Genomic DNA, 20,731 nt, shown 5'->3' with positions numbered 1-20,731 from the left:
GCTGGGCCCAATCGCAATTTCCATCCCACTCCAAACCAATTACCTTTTCCTTGCAGATCACCTTTTCCTTACCTTTGCAGATCAATGCAAAACTAGTGCTCATGGAATAAATCTTAGCACCAGATCCAAAACTACATCCAAAAGAAACTGAATGGAAATCTTCTACAAAGATTCTGTACATGAGTGCTTAAAACTTGTATACAGAAGGAAAAGAAGCCTAATCAAAAAAGTTAAGCACTCTTCAAAAATATTATAGCACACTATTCTACTTCAACTTCTCTGAAATACTGAATAATTTGTTGCTTTATAAACTACATTAAATACAAATAAATCCAGACACGTTGTCAATTCCGGAAAGAAAATCGGAGGCCTAGATGTTTCCTTTGGGAAGAAGGAAAGGCTCCAGATGAACCTGCACTAAAATTATTTGCAAATGAAACTGAAGAAGCTTTCTCTTTCTTCAATGCCCATTCCCACTTAAAGTACCCACAGCCCTTGCTATTGTCAGGATTTCTTTTCCCCATTGCACAGGTGTAGAAAGCTTTCCCATGGTTTGGTCCTGCTTTTGACACAGTAAGTCGCTTAGCTCTACGACCACATCCACACAGCGGAGGGGTAATTTTCTTACCAATTAATTTACACTGTGCTGGGTATGAATGATTTGCTGAAGGAAAAACTCTCGAATCTGTTTTTACGACTGCGGGTAAGGAACAATTAGGTGATGAGTTTTTGTCTGAATATACAGTGAATGACTGCTTCTTAGAAATGGGTGGTTTGAAGGGACTCAACTGCATTTCTTTTCTTTTAATACCAACAGGTAAATGGTTATTTGATCGAAAGGACAAAAGAGAAGGTGCTGAGGACTCAGTGCTTACATTGAAACGGCTGGACAGGACACTGGAAACATTCACCTTGGGTACTTTAAAGATGGGCTGATCTTTTGCTTGCCTCATAACTTCAGCTACATTATATATTGTTTGCAGATTCCTATGTACCTCTTCCCGATGCTTTTTGTCTTCTGTCAGTGCGTAATCCTTCCTGCTTTGTGGTGAATCTAAAACTGAACAGTCTTCTGTTATGTACTCCCCTTCAACCAAACCTAATTCTTTACCGTCTTCTCCTTGGTCTCTGTAGCCTATTGATTGATCATTACCTGACAGAGGTAACATGGCAGAATCTTCCCAATATTCCCAGGGGCCGTCAGACTCTGAGCAACTAACATTCAGATTAGAAGTACTGGTGACTGAGTCAACAGTGGTAGATACAAGCAACAGATTGCATACACTCCCATTGGGTTTAGTTTCTTCAGCACTCACGGCAATATTTTTAACATTAACTTGAAGTTTCTGTTCTTTACTATGATCAATAGAAGTAGAAAGCCCATTGATTAAAGTCCTGGGGGATATTAAATTCTGATAATGAGCATTTCTATTGTTTCCATTTCCACAATCAACGGTCCCCATATGTTGCCGACCAGTTTTAGTCAAAGTTGGCAAAACTGGTTTATGTTGGTTAATTGTGACTTTACGTTCATGGTGTGCGTCCACGTGCTTGATTTCAGCCGTTCTTTTGTTAAGAGTATCATTTTCAGGAAACAAGCTAGCTCTACGCCCGTTGTCTGGGTCTTCAGAAAAGGGAGTTGCTTGAGAGGTTTTGCCTCCTGGAACAGGGTTTACAGTTGGTAATCTTGCGATTAAATTTCTCATGGGGGCAACCTAAAGAACATGCCATAAAAGTGGAAATTACCATAGGTTACTCTGTTTCCTGAATGTTTATAGAATCTCATATTACACATCAGATGCAATCACAGAGGTCTGGTAAATCGAAGTGTAGAACTCACCAAGGGCAACTCACCCTGTCCAACGATTTAGTGATTTTCATGGTACAGCCATCACAGATCATTCGCCAAGCAAGACGAGCAGTGTTGCGGGCATCATCCAAGCCTGGGAAAGTCACATTTTCCAAAGGATTAAGAGACATGAGAACACAAAATTAACTTCACTCAACTCATTACTGAACTGATACAACAACCTATGGACTCACTTTCAAGGATATTACACTCATGTTCTCAATATTATTTGTTACTTATTTATTCAATATTATTTTTTATATTTGCAGTTTGTCTTCTTTTGTACATTAGTTGTTTATTCCTCTTTGTAGTTTTTAATTGATTATATTGTGTTTCTTTGAGTCTTCTGTAAATGCCAGCAAGAAAATAAATCTCAGGGTGGTATATGGTGACTTGCAGTGCCTATAAAATTATTCACCCTCCCCCCCCCCCCCCCACCCGGGAAGTTTTCATGTTTTATTGTGTTACAACATTGAATCACAGTGGATTTTTTTGGCAATGATCAACAGAAAAAAACTTTTGTGTCAAAGTGAAAACAAATTTTTACAAAATGGTCTTTATTTATTACAATTATTAAAACACAAACACCTCCTTCAAGTCTGTAATTACTGCCTTGAGTCTGTGTGGATAGGTCTCTACCATCTTTGTACATCTGGACACTGCAATTTTTCCCCATTTTTCTTTACAAAACTGCCAAGCTTTGTCAGATTGCACGGGGATCATGACTGAACATGTACTTTTCAAGTACAGCCACAGTTCTCAATTGTATTGAGGTCTGGACTCTGACGTGGCTACTCCAGGACATTAACATTGTTATTTTTAAGCCATTCCTTTGGCTTTATGCTTGAGGTCACTATCTTGCTGGTGAACAAATCTTCTCCCAAGTCACAATTCTCTTACAGACTGCATCAGGTTTTCCTCCAAGACTTCCCTATATCTTGGTGCATTCATTTTACCCTCTACCTTCACAAGCCTGCTGCAGTGCAGCATTCCCACAGCATGATGTTGCCACCAACATGCTTCACAGTCGGGATGGTGTGCTTCTGATGGTGTGCAGTGTGTAGCTTACGCCAAACATAGCATTTAGCCTAATGACCAAAAAGCTCAATTTTGGTTCCATCAGACCATAGAACCTTCTTCCAGCTGACTGCAGAGTCTCCCACATGCCTTCTGGCAAACTCTAGCTGAGATTTCATGTCAGCGTTTTTTTTTCCAACAGTAGCCTTTGCCACTCTCCCATAAAGCCACAACCAGTGAAGCACCCAGACCACAGTTGCTGTATGCGCAGTCTTTCCCATCTCAGCCACTGGAATTGTAACTCCCCCAGAGTTGTCATAGATCTCTTGGTGGCCTCCCTCACTATTCCTCTTCTTCCGTGGTCACTCAGTTTATTCAGCTCTGCCTGCTCTAGGCAGATCTACAGCTGTACCTTATTCTTTCCATTTCTTGATGATTGACTTAACTGCACTCCAAGGGATCTTGTCCAAGTGGCTTGGACATCCACTTGTATCCATCTCCTGACTTGTGCTTTTCAATAACCTTTTCATGGAGTTGTTTGAGTGTTATTTTGTCTTTGTGGTATAACTTTTGCCAGTATACTGACTCACCAGCAATTGGACCTTCCACATACAGGTGTACTTTTACTACATCAGTTGAAACACATTGACTGCACACAGGTGATCTCCATTAACTAATTATGTGACTTCTAAAACCAATTGGCCGTACCAGTGAAGATTTGGTGTGTCATATTAAAGGGGATGAATACTTAAGCAATCAATTATTTTGTGTTTTATATTTGTAATTGATTTGGATCACTTTGTAGAGATCTGTTTCACTTTAACACAAAAGTGTCTTTTTCCTGGTCAGTGTTAAAAGAGCCAAATTAAATCCACTGTGATTCAATGTTGTAAAACAATAAGTCATGAAAACCTCCAGGGGTGGGGGATGAATACTTTTTATAGGCACTGTATATGTACTTTGACAAGAACTTTACTTTGAACCTTTGAAGATCAGGGTCTAAAACAACCAAGATACGCTAATCAAGTTATCTTGTGTATAGGCAGAATATACACAAGAAGCAGAACACCAAATTCCTGTTATGATGTTCACTTCTATAAAGACAATCAGCAAGCCAAAAGGAATGCAATGTGCACCACCTACCAGAGTGTTCACGTCCTGAAAAGACAATGCCCAGGTCTTGCAAAGCTCCATTTAAACCCTTTGGCTTCCGGTTGTAAAACAACTGCCGCACAAACACAAGTCAATTCAAATCATTGCCCATAGAAAACTCAAGCAATATTAAATGAAGGTGTAGAAAATAAATGCATTATTATTTAGACAATATACATTCAGTGACCACTTTATTAGGTACACCTGTACAAGCACTTGTTCATCAGCCAGTCATGTGGCAGCAACTCAAAGCGTGTAGGCACAGTCAAGAGGTTCATTTGCTGTTCAGAGCAAATATCAGAATGGAGCAGAAACGTGATCTAAGTGAATCTCTGGTGCCAACTGGAGTAGTTCGAACAGTTTCCTGGATACTCAAGTCCTGAGACTTTGACGTATAACAGTCTCTAGAGTTTAGAGAATGGTGTGAAAACCAAAAAACATCCAGTGAGTGTGGCAGCTCCATGGATAAAAATGCCTTGTTAATGTCTGAGGAAATGACCAGACCGTTTCAAGCTGACAGAAAGGCAACAGTAACTCAAATAACCACACATCCCAACAGTGGTATGCAGAAGAGCATCTCTGAATGCACGGCACTTTGAACCTTGCAGTGGATGGGGTACAGCAGAAGACCACAAACCTAATAAAGTGGCCACTGAGAATATATTAAAAACACCTCTCTAAATGGTAGTGAAAATGAATGCATCTCCATAAGGAAGGTATTCACCTCCTGGATGTAATGGGCTTCTTTAGACTGAAAATTATTTCTAGAAGGCATTTAGCACACTATGGGATTTTTTCATAGATTGCAAATACCAGATGCAATTGTGCAAGATGATTAAAAAGCTGTAAATGAAGAGAAACTATTATGCTGAGCCATAATTGCTTAAAAACTCATTCATCATTTCTTATTGTCCTTTTCCGTTTCAAACACAGCTTCAATTTTTGATTTTCAGATCTCTGAGTAAATGTTAAGCTAAACACAAACTACTGACCCTGATGAAATAATTGAATTTAACATTCCCCCCACCAATATAATTGCAATAAAAGCTACCTGCATTGAAGGGCGAACAAGGAAAGTGTTGACTCTTACAGTGAAAACCATTCATCAAAAGCATGAATTGAAGGAGAGTGAAGACTGTTGTTTTAGAAACATAAGAAAACCTACAGCACAATACAGACCCTTTGGCCAACAATGCTGTGCCGAACATGTACTTTAGAGATTACCTAGGGTTACCCACAGCCCTCTATTTTTCTAAACTCCATGTACCTATCCGGGAGTCTCTTAAAAGACCCTATCGTATCCGCCTCCACCACTGTCACCGACAGCCCATTCCACACACTCACCACTCTCTGCATTAAAAAAAACTTACCCCTGACATCTCCTCTGTACCTACTTAAAACAAGCACCTTAAAACTGTGCCCTCTTGTGTTAGCCATTTCAGCCCTGGGGAAAAGCCTCTGACTATCCACACAATTAGTGCCTCTCATCATCTTATACACCTTTATCAGGTCACTTCTCATCCTCCATCACTCCAAGGAGAAAAGGCCGAGTTCACTCAACCTATTCGCATAAGGCATGTTTCCCAATCCTGGCAACATCCTTGTAAACCTCCTCTGCATCCTTTCTATGGTTTCCACATTCTTCCTGTAGTGAGGCAACCAGAACTAAGCACAGTACTCCAAGTGGGGTCTGACTAGGGTCCTATGTAGCTGTAACATTACCTCTCGGCTCCTAAACTTAATCCCATGGTTAATGAAGGCCAATGCACCGTATGCCTTCTTAACCACACAAACCTTCACAGCAGCTTTGAGTGTCCTATGGACTCGGACCCCAAGATCCCTCTGATCCTCCACACTGCCAAGAGTCTTACCGTTAATACTATATTCTGCCATCATTTTTGACCTACCAAAATGAACCACTTCATACTTCTCTGGGTTGAACTCCATCTGCCACTTCTCAGCCCAGTTTTGCATCCTATCGATGTCCCGCTGTAACCTCTGACAGCCCTCCACACTATCCACAACACCCCCAACCTTTGTGTCATCAGCAAATTTACTAACCTATCCCTCCACTTCCTCATCCAGGTCATTTATAAAAATCACAAAGGGGTCCCAGAACAGATCACTGGGGCACACCTCTGGTCACCAACCTCCATGCAGAATATGACCTGACTATAACCACTCTTTGCCATCTGTTGGCAAGCCAATTTTGGATCTACAAAACAATGTCCCCCTGGATCCCATTCCTCCTTACTTTCTCAATAAGCCTTGCATGGGATACCTTATCAAATACCTTGCTGAAATCCATACACAACATCTACTGCTCTACCTTCATCAATGTGTTTAGTCACATCATCAAAAAAATTCAATCAGGCTCATAGGGCACGACCTGCCTTTGTCAAAGCCATGCTGATTATTCCTAATCATGTCTCTCCAAATGTTCATAAATCTTGCCTCTCAGGATCTTTTCCATCAAATTACCAACCACTGAAGTAAAACACACTCGTCTATAATTTCCTGGGCTATCTCTACTCCCTTTCTTGGGTATGGGAACAACATCCTCAATCCTCCAATCCTCCGGAACCTCTCCCATCCTCATTGATGATGCAAAGATCATCACCAGAGGCTCAGCAATCTCCTTCCTCGCCTCCCATAGTCGCCTGGGGTACATCTTGTCGGGTCCCGGTGACTTATCCAACTTGATGCTTTCCAAAAGCTCCAGCACATCCTCTTTCTTAAAGTCTATATGCTCAAGCTTTTCAGTCCACTGTAATTCATCCCTATAATCGCCAAGATCCTTTTCCGTAGTGAACACTAAAGCAAAGTATTCATTAAGAACCTCTGCTATCTCCTCTGGTTCCATACACTTTTCCACTGTCACACTTGATTGGTCTTATTCTGTCACGTCTTATCCTCTTGCTCTTCACATACTTGTAGAATTCATTGGGATTTTCCTTAATCCTGCTCACCAAGGCCTTCTCATGGCCTCTTCTGGCTCTCCTAATTTCATTCTTAAGCTCCTTCCTGCCAGCCTTATAATTTTCTAGATCTCTACCATTACCTAGTTTTTTTTTTAAACCTTTCTTAGGCTTTTATTTTTTTCTTGACTAGATTTTCAACAGCCTTTGTACACCACGGTTCCTGTATCCTACCATCCTTTCCCTGTCTCATTGGAACGTACCTATGCAAAACTCTACACAAATATCCCCTGAACATTTGCCACATTTCTGCTGTACATTTCCCTGAGAACATCTGTTCCCAATTTATGCTTCCAAGTTCCTGCCTGATAGCCTCATATTTCCCCTTACTCCAGTTAAACACTTTCCTAACATGTCTGTTCCTATCCCTCTCCAATGCTATGGTAAAGGAGATAGAATTGTGATCACCATCTCCAAAATGCTCTCGCACTGAAAGATCTGACACCTGACCAGGTTCACTTCCCAATACAAGATCAAGTACAGCCTCTCCTCTTGTAGGCTTATCTACATATTGTGTCAAGAAAGCTTCCTGAACACACCTAACAAACTCCACCCCATCTAAACCCCTTTCTCTAGGGAGATGCCAATCAATATTTGGGAAATTAAAATCCCCCACCACAACAACCCTGTTATTATTACACCTTTCCAGAATCCATCTCCCTGTCTGCTCCTCAATGTCCCTGTTACTATTGAGTGCTCTATTAAAAAAAACACCCAGTAGAGTTATTGACCTCTTCCTGTTCCTAACTTCCACCCACAGAGACTCAGTAGACAATCCCTCCATGACTTCCACCTTTTCAGCAACCGTGACACTATCTCTGATCAACAGTGCCACGTCCCCACCTCTTTTGCCTCCCTCCCTGTCCTTTCTGAAACATCTAAAGCCTGGCACTCGAAGTAACCATTCTTGCCCCTGAGCCATCCAAGTCTCTGTAATGGCCACAACATCATAGCTCCAAGTATTGATCCACACCGTCAGCTCATCTGCTTTGTTCATAATACTCCTTGCAGTAAAATAGATACATCTCAAACAATCGGTTTGAATGCATCCCTTCTCTAGCACCTGCCTTTCCTCCCCCTAGCACTGTCTTCAAGCTTTCTCTATTTGTGAGCCAACCACTCATTCCTCCGTCTCTTCAATTTGGTTCCCACCCCCTCAGCAATTCTAGTTTAAACTCTCCCCAAGCAAACCTCCTTTGGTTCCCCCTTGGATTCAAGTGCAACCCATCCTTTTAGTACAGGTCACGCCTGCCCCAAAAGAGGTCCCAGTGATCCAGAAATCTGAAACCCTGCCCCCTGCTCCAATCCTTCAGCCACGTCTTTATCCTCCACCTCAATCTATTCCTATACTCACTGTTAAGTGGCACGGGCAGTAATCACGAGATTACTATGTTTGAGGTCCTGCTTCTCAACTTCTTTCCTAACTCCCTGTAGTCTGTTTTCAAGACCTCCTCCCTTTTCCTACCTATCTTTGGCACCAATATGTACCACACCTCTGGCCGTTCTTCTTCCCATTTCAGGATATCGTGGACGCGATCAGAAACATCCCGGACCCTGGCACCTAGGAGGTAAACCGTGTTTCTTTCCTGCATCCACAGGATCACCTGTCTGATCCCCTAACTATAGTCCCCGTCACTGCTGCCATCGTCTTCCTTTCCCTACCCTTCTGAACCACAAGGCCAGACTCTGTGCCAGAGGCACGGCCATTGCTGCTTCCCCCAGGTAGGCCATTCCCCCCCCCCAAACAGGAGTGCTTATTGTTAAGGGGGACAGCCACAGGGGTACTCTCTGGTATCTGACTCTTGCTCTTCCCTCTCCTGACTGTTACCCATTTATCTGTCTCTCAAGGCCCCGGTGTAACTCCTTGACTATAGCTCCTATCTATCACCTCCTCACCCTCCCTACATTTTTTCCCTTCTGGTTTTTAAGTGCAGATCAGTAACACATGTTGCTTCTTTTTCCAACTTTATAATTTTCTCCTCCTTTTGTAACGGACCTCGAATATTTCACACCATTTGCTCTTCTATTCTTTTAATATCTCTTAGTTATCTTACCAGTGATCTTTAAAGTCATCCTTCAATTTTTAATGAAGTGGGTTGTAGGTCATTTCCCATTTACTTTGTGATTGTTTAATCATTCTTTCCAAATTGTTTCAATTTTCCTTACCAATTTTATCAAAAAAATCCAAATTATCTTTCGGCCTTCAATTCTGACAATTAGAACAATCAGTAACTTGCCCTCTCTCTTTGCAGATGCTGACTAGCCTACTGTATATTTCTAGCATCAGCTAAAACCATTTCCCATCTAAATGTCGTACCTTGTAAGTTGCTCGGAGATCAATCCAGCTGTTCAAAACACTCGGTTTTCTGAGTTGTTTCCTTTTACATTCATAGTGCAGGCACACTCCCAGATCCCAATCTATTCAGACCAGAGCATATCATTATAGATGTAGCAGCTACTTGAAAAGAAACCAAAATCACTGAGAGACTAAGCCAGGGTAACCGACGCTGTACGACACTCTTCCAAACAGCGAATTTCCAAACCGATCCTTTATTATGAAACCAGCAAACACGAACAATTTTGTATCAATAAAAATCTAACAAAGCTAAATTAGCCATGAAACAATCTTAGCGTTCAAATCAGCGTAGGTATGCATTCTAATTATTTTATATAACTGAGCATAATTAGCAGCCAAACTGAAATAGTGTTCCATTTAGCCAAGTTAGCGTACTTAAGCGTATTAGGCAGACAAAAAAAAATCATTCCCTGTGGCTTGCTCCCTCTGGCTAATGACAAATCGCAAAGCATGAAAACAAAACTGTACTCATTTACTTCTACTGTGCCCCAACCCACGTGACAGATTACCATAATAAATGCGCAACAAAATACAATACAGACAGAAAATAGATACATGGCTCCTACAAAAGAATTTAGCTACAAGTCTAATTCAGACATTCAAAAAGAGTTTAATTAGTTAGCCTTGCAAGAACATTAACAAAAACACAGATTTAAACCAAATCACAGATTTAAATTAAATTCTGGCCAAAAACACTCAGTAGGTCAAGCAACGTTTCTAGATTAAAGACCCAATATCTGCATTTCCTGTTTTTATTTCAGATTTCCAGCATCTGCATTTTCTTTTTAAATAGTGTTACTGGTAAGAGATGCAAAGAGATTTTGTTTTGGATTGTTATGCTTCTAAGCCAGAGCTGAAAAGTGATGATTTAAAAATGGAAAAAAAAGGCAAATTTGAGCAACACACAAAACACTGGAAGCACTCAGCAAGGCCAGATAGTTTCTATGGAGGGGAATAATAAACAATTGACATTTCAGGCCAGGACCCTTCATCAAAGCTCAAAACATTGACTATTTATTTCCTCTATGGATGCTGCCTCACTTGTTGACTTCCTCCAGCATTCTGTGTATTTTGAAGGAATGAACAGTTTTTTTTAAAAACCAGGTGGCAGGCAGCAAATGGAGGAATGTTGCAGAGATCAGTTATTCAAAGAGGCAACTTCTCAAATGAAATGCTTTCAAATTGTTTATGCCCACCACAAAATAAACCCTTGTTGACAATTTAACACCTCCAGTATTGCATTAGAAGATGATAAATGGCATAGATCGAGTGGATCGCCAAAGACTTTTTCCCAGAGTGGAAATGGCTAATATGCAGAGTCGTAATTTTAAGGCGACTGGAGGAAAGTATGAGGGGATGGGGGGCATGTCAGAGGTCAGGGCTTTTTTTTTTGCACAAAGAGTGGTGAGTGTGTTGAATGCCCTGCTAAGGGTGGAACTACAGGCGAATACTTAGGGCATTTAAGAAACTCTTAGATAAGCACATGATGACAGAAAAATGGAGGGCTATGTAGGAGGGAGGGAGTACATTGATCTTAGAGTATGTTAAAAGTCAGCACAACATCGTGGGCCAAAGGACCTGTACTGTGCTGTAGTGTTCTATGTTCTAAGGTCAGCATAGATTTGTTTATGTGCAAATCTCTGGATTGGAGCTTGAACCTCTACCCTTCCATATGAGACAAGAATTTGACTAATAGAGATATAGCTGAATGCAAGCTATTGAGCAGAGTATGTTAATACGTATGGAAGAAAAAATTGGTTTTTTTTTTAATCACAATAAATAATGACCGAAGTATCCAAAAGCAAGATAATACAAATGTCCAGATAATGCAAATCTAGTGAGAGGGTAATCAAACAGAAACATTATTTCTCTCTGCACAGGTACTCCTTGACCCACTGAATATCTTCACCATTACCTATGTTTCAAATAACCAAACTAATGTTAGTCTTTATGGGTTAGTTCTCAAAAATTGTAGAGTAGTTAATCCTTATTCAGATAAACTAAATTATTTGAATTCACCAGCAAAATCAGAGCGTACCTGACCAAGTTACGAAAGTGCAGGTTTTTGAGTCAGGAGTGCATAGCTGAGGTCCCCCCTTCACAAAATCAATGTTCTTCTCCTGCTGCAGTTTCTGAATCCAACGGGAAAACTGTGAAAGGCATATTGCTAGGGGAACTCCAGCTTCAACCTGACACTGAAAATGATAAAAGGCAGCAGTGAACCTGCTAATTCTAAAATGGGGTGGCATAAAATTATGGCTCACCCATCCACCCCACCACTACAGCCACATCAGGCACTCTTCTCCACAGCCCCTCAGCACCCTTCACTCCCCCCATGAACTGTCACTTTATGCTTACACTCTACACCTCATACCTACACTGACACCATCCTACTGTATTTTCATATGCCCTGCCGCCTCCTACAAGGGTTCCTCTTGCCAAAGATCACTGTCACTTTATTATTTCCTGGCAGAGTCACCTTATGCACAGATACTCCTGTGCCTAGTGTCATTTTATGTACATACAATCAGTCTATGTATTTAAGCTAATCTTACATGTGGCCACAATAGTTACTTGTACATGTGTTTATGGGATTGCTTTTATATTTATATTTATTGCATTTTTCATGCTACATCAGATCCAGAGTAACAATCATTTTGTTCTCCTTTACACTTATGTAATGAAGAATGACAATAAACAATCTTGAATTCAACAACTGCCCACTAGAGGGAGATATTTAGTAGTTTAAAGCTAAATGAATTTCCTTTCATAGATGTTTTGAAATTGCAGTGTCCTCTAGCAAGCTAGAAATATAGAAACTAGAGTGCTCCAATCAGCTTTTCAATTAGGTAATAGCTAATCATTGCCTTAATTGCATTCGCCTCAATGCCTTAAGCTCCAAATCTTTAAACATCCCAACCTACAGTAACTCCATGTGCAAGTCTGGTCAAATTCCCTTTGTAATACTCCTGTGATGTAGCTCAGCCATTTTGCTAAGCTACCTTAAGGCTGAGCTACCTTTGATTATTGTTTCTGGACACAAGCCAATACTCAATGGTGCAATCTCTTATCCAACCAGGTGAGCCCCCTGAGAGATGAACTCATCAGGTTCAAAACCTGTTTCAAATATGGAAATTTGAAACTCTTCTTTAAGCTGGGAATTCATCTCTTCTTCCCAGCCATTTTGCTGACTTTGCCTAATGAAATCAATGGTCCTCACTTAAGAAATATGAAGTTTTATTGGGCCAGACTGCGCTTTTAAGAACATATTTAAAAGTAGTTATTCTGTCTTTTTCCGACACACCATAGTACGATGGCCAATAACCAATTCTATGCCTCACAGAGAACTTAACTCTGTATTGGACAGAATACCTGCTTAATTCCAGTTAATTCTGTACAAAACGCTGACAGGATCGGATGTTCCTGAGGTTGAACGTAAGTGTGAAACTCAACCTCAATCTCTCCACTGGAAGTGTTGAGCAATACTGCAGGAAATTCAACTAGATTATAGAGAAACGAACAACACATGATCAAAACAGAAAATTAACGATTTCTCTCCACAATTCAAATGGGATTTATTTACTTCAGATACAACAAAAACTTGTATTTAATTAGCATCACTAACAGGATTTACACACTTTGAAAGAGCATTATTTGTCAAATTTTAACAGGAGGCCCCAAAGCACAGGTAGCCAAATGTTTGGTCTGAGAGAAAACTAATAAACAATTCAGATGTAGTAGAGATAGAGGAGAGCATTAGAGATAAAATCCTAACATGAAGCTGAAGGCTCAGTGGTAAGGTGGCAGGGTGCTTAATCGCAGCAACCTTTCTAGTCTAACTTGGTGCAAAGCTTGTCTCAAACTTGCAATGACCAGGCCCTCTTGCCAGAACATCATCTGTTGCAGCTACACAGGGGAAGAGGCACTGGAGGTGGTGTGGGAGTGAACAGAGATGCAATGGGTACACTGGAATCTGTGCTGGATTGGGGACTGGCCCCTGCTGGCTGGCTCTCCCATTGGTGCAGGTGTCCAGTGTTCGCTCCCTGGAAGAGAACCAAGATGGCCTTTGTCTGCAGCTGACCCAGTGCAAGATAAGGAACTGCTATAAGACTGTTCTTCCAGAAACATGACTCCAGGACAACATCTAATGCACCATCGATCTTCAAGCCATGCCACTTAGGGGCTTGTGCTAATGTTATTTTGTGACTGTATGTGCTATCATAACGGTATGTGCTGAGTGCAACTATATGTACTGTGTTTTGCAGCTTGGCCCCAGAGGTATGATGTTTCATTTGGCTGTATACATGTGTATGGTTGAATGCCAATTAACCTTGAATTTGCACCAATGAAGATATTAAGATCATAAAATGCACAAGAGTTAGGAAGTGAAGAGAACAGGAAAACACAATTCACAGACGTCTCCTTTATCTAAAGTACAAAGCTTTTCCAATAGGCTGCACTCTTCTGCTTTGAAACATTTAGTAACTTAGCTGTTTAAAGAATTATCTTCAAAGTACAACATACCATGATGAAATAATGGGCCTCTTCTATAGATTTATACTCACTTATTTCTGGATGATAATGAGACTTGCCATTTTTCCAGCAGGTGGACTCAAAATCAATAATAATTAGGTATGAGAAATACTGATCTAAAAAGTACAAAAAAGTACAAAAATTCCAGATTAGCCTGCATGGGATGTAGGCTGATTGGTACAATTCTTCATAATTATTATGGGATCAGTCAGACATCTGTAATACTGTAGTTCTGCTACAATGTGATAGTTGCATTCATAATAAATCTTGCTTTATAGAAAATGATGCTATAAAAACAAATTGCTCAACAGAAAGAAAATAAAAAGGTGACCAGAGTGTGTCAGATTTGCAATAACAACATTACTTTTTCCTGCAGAGTTTTCAAAGGTAAACGCATTTTAATAGCTATTACGGTAGTTTATTTTGTTACAACAAGCTAAAAATACTAAAGACAATTAGTTTGATTAATAAAGTATCTAATGCTGCTTAATATTGTAAAGCATCTTTGCCAAAATATCAATAGAAGCCTGTCAATTTCCACTGTCTTCCCAAAGTAAAACTAGCTGCTCTTGTCCTTAAGAGACAACAGTGTCTGATTACTGCAGGGAGAATATATAGAAACAGGCAAACAAGCAACTTATTTTTTATATATACGCCTGTCAAACTAACTCCAAGTGGTTCTGTAGTTCCAAGTCGCAAACACATTACAATCAAGTCTGCTGCGCAATTCCCTAATCATATTATATCTGATTCACTTTATAGAAATAGGTGAATCAGCAGAACTATCTGTATCTGGACTTTCTGTTGTTCCACGATAGAATAAATATTTCCACACTTACTCAATTTAGGTTTTTCGTTGCCTTTAACAGAAACTGATGAGCGTCTTCTTATTAAGCCAAGTTGCCTAGAGAAAATATAGGGAAGTTTAAAAGGTTATATGTATGAAAGGTTATATACATGGAAAAAAACACCAAAGCAGTAATTAATCTCAACAAATAACCTCAGAAATATAGTTTGGGATTTTACTGCACGTTTAAATGTTAAAGCAGCTGTAATGTTACTCCAGATAGGATTATGTGTACATTTCTGCAAGAGACTCAGAATCCATTTGACCAACACTAAGTAAATAAGAAGGTGGATAAAGCAGAGCATCTGGCACATAATCTTCTTTTCCACATATCCATAGATTGGTACGGATAGTTAAACACTAGTTAAACTACGACTAACAAAACTTTCAATATACACCAAAGACTGTTCCTGAGAAAGAGCAACACAAACAGGTGAAAACAATTCCTCTGAGCTAACGTTGACACATTAAATAAGACATAGCAAATTCATTGCCAGACATTGAATATACATATCTAAAGCAGAGATCGATAGATTCTTGATTAGCAAGGGCCTCAAAGGTTACGAGAAGGCACAAGAGTGGGGCTGAGAGTGATAATAAATCAGCCAAGACAGAATGGTGGAGCAGATTCAGTGCACCAAATGAATTAATTCTGCTATGTCTTAAGGTCTTATACTTCTCAAACAAAGAAAAAAGGTTCTTAGAACATAGAACATAGAATTGTACATAAACAAGATATGTTACATTTTTCACACTTGCTAATTTCACTCTCAAGTAACATTAAAAGAAAGCACCAATACAAGTCCTGAAGGGTCTCGACCTGAATCATCAACTGTTCATTTCCCTCCATAGATGTTTCCTAATCTGCTGAGTTCCTCCATCTTTTTGTGTCTTGCAAGTGATAATGCAACTTTTATATTACTGTTTATCCTTGGTTCCATATGCGAGCTCAACTTTTTAGAGGTAAACACAAATTTTTTAAGTAATCTGCAAAAAGCAGGAAAAGTGTTGATGGGCATCTGTGAGAGAGTAAAAAGTTGCACAGGCACAGGAAAATAACGAAAGCAGTGTTGTGACTGATGGAATTAATCCCCCTGGGAATCAGCATTGGCCCAATGGGTCAAATGGCCTCCTCTGTATTGTAATGACAAAAATGCCTCCAACCCAGAACAAAGTCAGCTAACTTCAGTCACTGAATCACAACACACAGATGATGCTTGGATTTATGCTCTTTCATGAACTGAGACCCAAGTCACTGAAGCTGCGAGAGAATGGATCTTACACCTACAGTAAAACGAAGGTCCCGACCAGCTTCAAATGTACAGCAATACAGGTACAGAACATAACTCTGGCAAACATGTACCATTTCCCATTTCTCAGTAGCCACTGCTCAGGGTTCATCAACATCATCATGTGCCATACTCTGCCAGAACCTCAGCGACCACTTTCTTCTGCAATTTGTCGGCAGTCAAACCTCTTGCATCTCTGGCGGTGAGACCGTTTCACTTCTTGATGTTGTCAATCCGGGTTGTCCTCTGTCTGCCTCGGGAGTGGCTTCCTTCTACTCTGCCTTCAAGCACAGTGTGTTCCAGTGTGTCATCAGTTCTTGAGATGTGTCCAAAATAGCAAAGTTTCCTTTGGATAACGGTTTCCAGAAGTATTGGTTTCGTGCCAGTCTTTTCTAGGATGAAATTGTTGGATCTCCTTTCAATGTATGATACCCTGAGTATCCGTCTGTATGTCCACATCTCAAATGCTGTCAACTTCTTTTCATCAGTTGCTTTTAGGGTCCATGTTTCACAGCCATATAGGGTTAGCAGACTTTAATTCATGAGTGTTGTCAATATAACACTGCAGTTTTTAGTTGTTCCTGGAGAGCACTTAAACTTCAAACACAAAGTTCATCATCAACTAGCCAGCAATGATTTGTGCCTCTCTTTATGCTCAAGACAGCAAGCACCTTTTATCACTAAAAGGACACCACCAATGTCATTTCTGCAAAATGTTCCAAATCCACTGGCAGGATAAATAAACCAATACTAACGTCTTCTTCCAAGCCAATATCCCCAGACAGTTCCAATGGGCAGGTCTTATTGTTCACATGCTGGATACCAGTCTCCTGAAACAAACTCAGTTCAATGCTCTAACACAGCATAAGACTATCAGGTGGACAGAGGAAACAATAAAATGATGCTCGAAAATTCATAGTATCTCATGGTTTTAGAAACCTTTCACAAAGGCTATTCAAAATGGAGTACATATTCAGGTTGGCATTGAGAACCCTGGGATAAAGTGCTTTCGGCCCAAAATGTTGACCTGGTTTCTCTTTCCAGACACTGTCTGACCTATTGAGCATTTTCAGTTTTTTCTGTTTTGATCAGCATTAAACATATCACGCCTACCACATCATAAATGGCAAACCGCTCACCCACCCATCCCATCAAATATGTCCTATCTCAATTGCTGCAGAATATCCTGGGCCACAGTGGCTGCATAACTACCTCAGAACCCACAGAACTGCAGTGAAAGCAAGTTACTGAGTGTTCCACAGGGATCGTACAATACACACGTACATTCTGTGTGTGTGTGTGTGCGTGCGTGTGTACATGCAGTAAATGACCTGGATGAAACTGTAGATAGGTGTCTTAGTAAGTTTGCTGAGGATATGAAAATAGTTTGTAGAGAACTAGAATCAGGTTTATTATCCCTAACATATGTAAATGAAGTATGTTCTTTTGTGGCAGCAGTATAGTGCAATACATAAAAATTATAAGGTACAATAAAAATTAATAAATAGTGCTGAGAGTAAAACAGTGAGGTTGTGCTCATGTTCCATTCAGAAGTCTGATGGCAGATTGCACATTCAACATTCAAAAGCTGTTGAATGTGCATTTTCAAACTCCTATAGGTCCTCCCTGATGGTAGTAATGAGAAGAGGGCATGTCCTGGATGGCAAGGCTCCTTCGTAATGGATGCCACCTTCTTGATATGTCTTTCGAAGATGTCCTCGATGGTGGGTCAGCTCGTGTCCATATTGGAGCTAGCTGAGTCTACAAGCTCCTGCAGCCTCTTGCTGTCCTGCACTTTGGAGCCTCCATACCAGGCAGTGATACATCTGAAGAAATTTGCGAGTGTCTTTGGTAACATACCAAATCTCCTCAAATTCTTAATAAAATATAGCTGCTGACATGCCTTATTTGTACTGCATCAAAACGTTGGGCCCTGGATAGATCCTTATAGATGGTGGCATGCAAGAACTTGAAGCTGCTCACCCTTTCCACTGCTAACCCCTCAATGAAGGTTGGTGTATGCTCTTCTGAAGTTCACAATCAAGTCCTTGCTCTTACTGATGTTGAATTCAAGATTGCTGTGGTGACACCGCCCAAACAGCCATTCCATCTCATTCCTGCGTACCTCCTCATCAGCTGAGATTCTGCCAACAACAGTTGTGAGAGCAGAGAAAACTGCCAAAGGGTACCTCAAGATATAAATCGGCTGCAGATATAGGCAGAAGTAGCAGATGGTGTTTAACTCAGACAAATGTGAAGTGTTGCACTTGGGCAGATCAAATGTAAAGGGACAGTACAATGATAATTGTATTGATGTGCAGATAGATCTTGTGGTCCAAGTCCATAGCTCCCTGAAAGTGGTTAGGGCAGTAAAGGCAGCATATGACAAGCTTGCCTTTATTAGTCATGAAACTGCATTCAAGAGTCAGGAAGTTATGTTGCAGCTTTATAAAGCACTAGTAAGGCTGCATCTGGAGTATTGGATTCAATTCTAGTCACTGTATTATAAAGAAGGGTGTTGAGGCTTTGGAAAGAGTGGAGGTTTACCAGGATGCTGCCTGTTGTGTATTTAATATTTCAGTAATATTGTAATTATTTTCTTTATGCATTTTTTGTTGTTTGCATAATTCATTACAGGTTGTATTTAAAGTACATAAATGGCATATGTCATTATGCCACCACATCACAAGTATGTGCCTCACAGAAAGTAAAACTAAAAAGGGTACATGTTATCCCTGGATCTATTTTTTTCCTCTTCCTATTAGTTTTGTTTTGGAGATGCAAAACACTGCCTAGGTTAGAATGCATATTCAACAAGGAGAGAGAGTGGACAAACTGGGCTATTTTTGCTGGAGCAACAGAGGCTGAAGGGAGATCGGATAGAGATTTGCAGATGAGACACAAATAGACAGCCAATATCTTTTCCCCAGGACTGAAATGTCTATTACAGAGTCATGCACAAGTTGAGAGGGGGCAAGTTCAAAGGAGATGTGCAGGGCAAATTTTTTTTAATAGTGCATGCCTGGAATGCAGGACCAGGATGGTGGTGGAGGCAAATATGATAGAGGCCTTTAAATAGGCACATGAATGTTCAGCAAATGGAAGCACATGAACTTAGTGTAGAAAGGATTAGTTTATTTGGGCATTTCATTACTAATTTAATTAGTTAGCATAAGATTGCATGCCAAGGTGTTTGATCCTGTGCTGTACTGTTCTATTGCACTGGACGTTAAAGGTTAAGACATTTCTTTTCCCTTCTTAATAGAGCACTAATTACTGCAAATGCAGCTCATTCAGCTTAAGCAACACACACAAAATGCTGGTGGAACACAGCAGGCCGGGCAGCATCTATAGAGAGAAGCGCTATCGACGTTTCAGGCCGAGACCCTTCGTCAGGACTAACTGAAAGGAAAGATAGTAAGAGATTTGAAAGTGGGGGGGGGGGGGGGGGAGAGAATGCAAAATGATAGGAGAAGACCAGAGGGGGTGGGGTGAAGCTGAGAGCCAGACAGATTATTGGCAAAAGAGATACATAAGAACACAAGAACATAAGAGATAGGAGCAGGAGTAGGCCAATCAGCCCCTCAAGCCTGCTCCGCCATTCAACAAGATCATGGCTAATCCAATCTTAACTCTAGTTTTCACCGAATCCCACAAGGCAACAGTGCCAACCAACAGGGCACCATGCCGCCCATTTTATTTTATTATTCATCCCACCCAAACCCATGTGATCACCCGGGGGAAAAAAACCAAGTTGCCAATTGAGGAGAAAAAATCTGGAAAATTCCTCTCCGACCCATCCAGTCTATCGAAAACTGGTCCAGGAGATCACATGGCTGATCTAAACCTAGCCTCATGTCCACTTACCTAGGATCATGGGATGAGAGGCCTAGGGAGAATGATCCTTTCCCTTCTCTAGCTCTGTATCCCTTTTGCCAATCACCTGTCTGGCTCTCAGCTTCACCCCACCCCATCCGGGTGGGTGTGTGTGTGTGTGTTTTGCTGTGACATAACTGGATTCAATGTCCTGACCAATTAAGGCAAGCGTTCTTCGTCACCCTGCCCACCTGTGTCACCACTTTCAAAGAAACCATATATCTACACCCATGTTTCCCTGCTCTACGACACTCACCAGTTACATGTACCTACCATTTATTGTGCAAGTTTGTCCTGTTTGTCTTACCAAAGAATAACATCTCGCATTTGCTTAATTAACGGAATATAACTTACTGCCAGTGCAGTAAGCTTGGAACGCACATCTTACGATTCTAGGCCTCTTAATACTGCATTAATTTAACCACTAACAACTTGGCCCAATCCCAGGCGCTGTGGAAGCAGCTACAAGAGCCTCAGCGGGAGAAGAACACATACTCAGCCAGCTGCTTTGTCGTCATTATTCAGTTCATCCAGAAGCAGGAAGGTAGGAGAAAACACCAAAAGGTACTAAGTATTACACCGAATAAACACAATTGTTTCTATTAACTCTCAAAACTTCAATACCAGCATCGGGGCCAGAATTTAAAGCTGCCGCCGTTGCCCCAACGTCACATCCGTCGCGATCGAAGCGATCGGCGGTGAATTGGTGATGCCTGGGAACGAAAGGCGGGACATCGAGGCAGTGACATCACCAGGAGGCGGGGCTGAGACGGGACAGCGGGCTGTAACGTCACGGGGCGGAGCTGAACTGGGTCGGCGACCGGCGATAGCTGG

The 20,731-nt window shown here is 40.9% G+C and overlaps 1 protein-coding gene across 1 annotated transcript; it reads right to left on the bottom strand.

Moving 5' to 3' along the window:
- Positions 1-313: 313 nt before the first annotated feature.
- Positions 314-20,558, bottom strand: eri2 (ERI1 exoribonuclease family member 2). Its single transcript, XM_073060270.1, has 9 exons — positions 20,393-20,558; positions 14,725-14,789; positions 13,918-14,001; positions 12,725-12,852; positions 11,391-11,547; positions 9,314-9,414; positions 4,010-4,091; positions 1,855-1,943; positions 314-1,715 (listed from the first exon to the last, which is right to left on the bottom strand). Exons 1-9 carry the CDS (start codon positions 20,413-20,415, stop codon positions 345-347), a joined length of 2,100 nt encoding a protein of 699 aa, XP_072916371.1. The 5' UTR covers positions 20,416-20,558; the 3' UTR covers positions 314-344.
- Positions 20,559-20,731: the final 173 nt, after the last annotated feature.

Source organism: Hemitrygon akajei, chromosome 11 (genome assembly GCF_048418815.1).
Source record: "Hemitrygon akajei chromosome 11, sHemAka1.3, whole genome shotgun sequence".
NCBI lineage: Eukaryota > Metazoa > Chordata > Chondrichthyes > Myliobatiformes > Dasyatidae > Hemitrygon > Hemitrygon akajei.
The sequence above is the reverse complement of the archived record's forward strand: the minus strand, read 5'-3'. Positions and strand labels throughout refer to the sequence as shown.

Coding starts and splice junctions, on each gene's coding strand:
- eri2 (XM_073060270.1), bottom strand. CDS start 20,415: ATGACGACAAAGCAGCTGGCTGA. Junction 4,092..9,313: donor ATCTCCGAGCAACTTACAAG/GTACGACATTTA, acceptor TTTGTGCGGCAG/TTGTTTTACAACCGGAAGCC. Junction 1,944..4,009: donor TTCAGGACGTGAACACTCTG/GTAGGTGGTGCA, acceptor TGACTTTCCCAG/GCTTGGATGATGCCCGCAAC.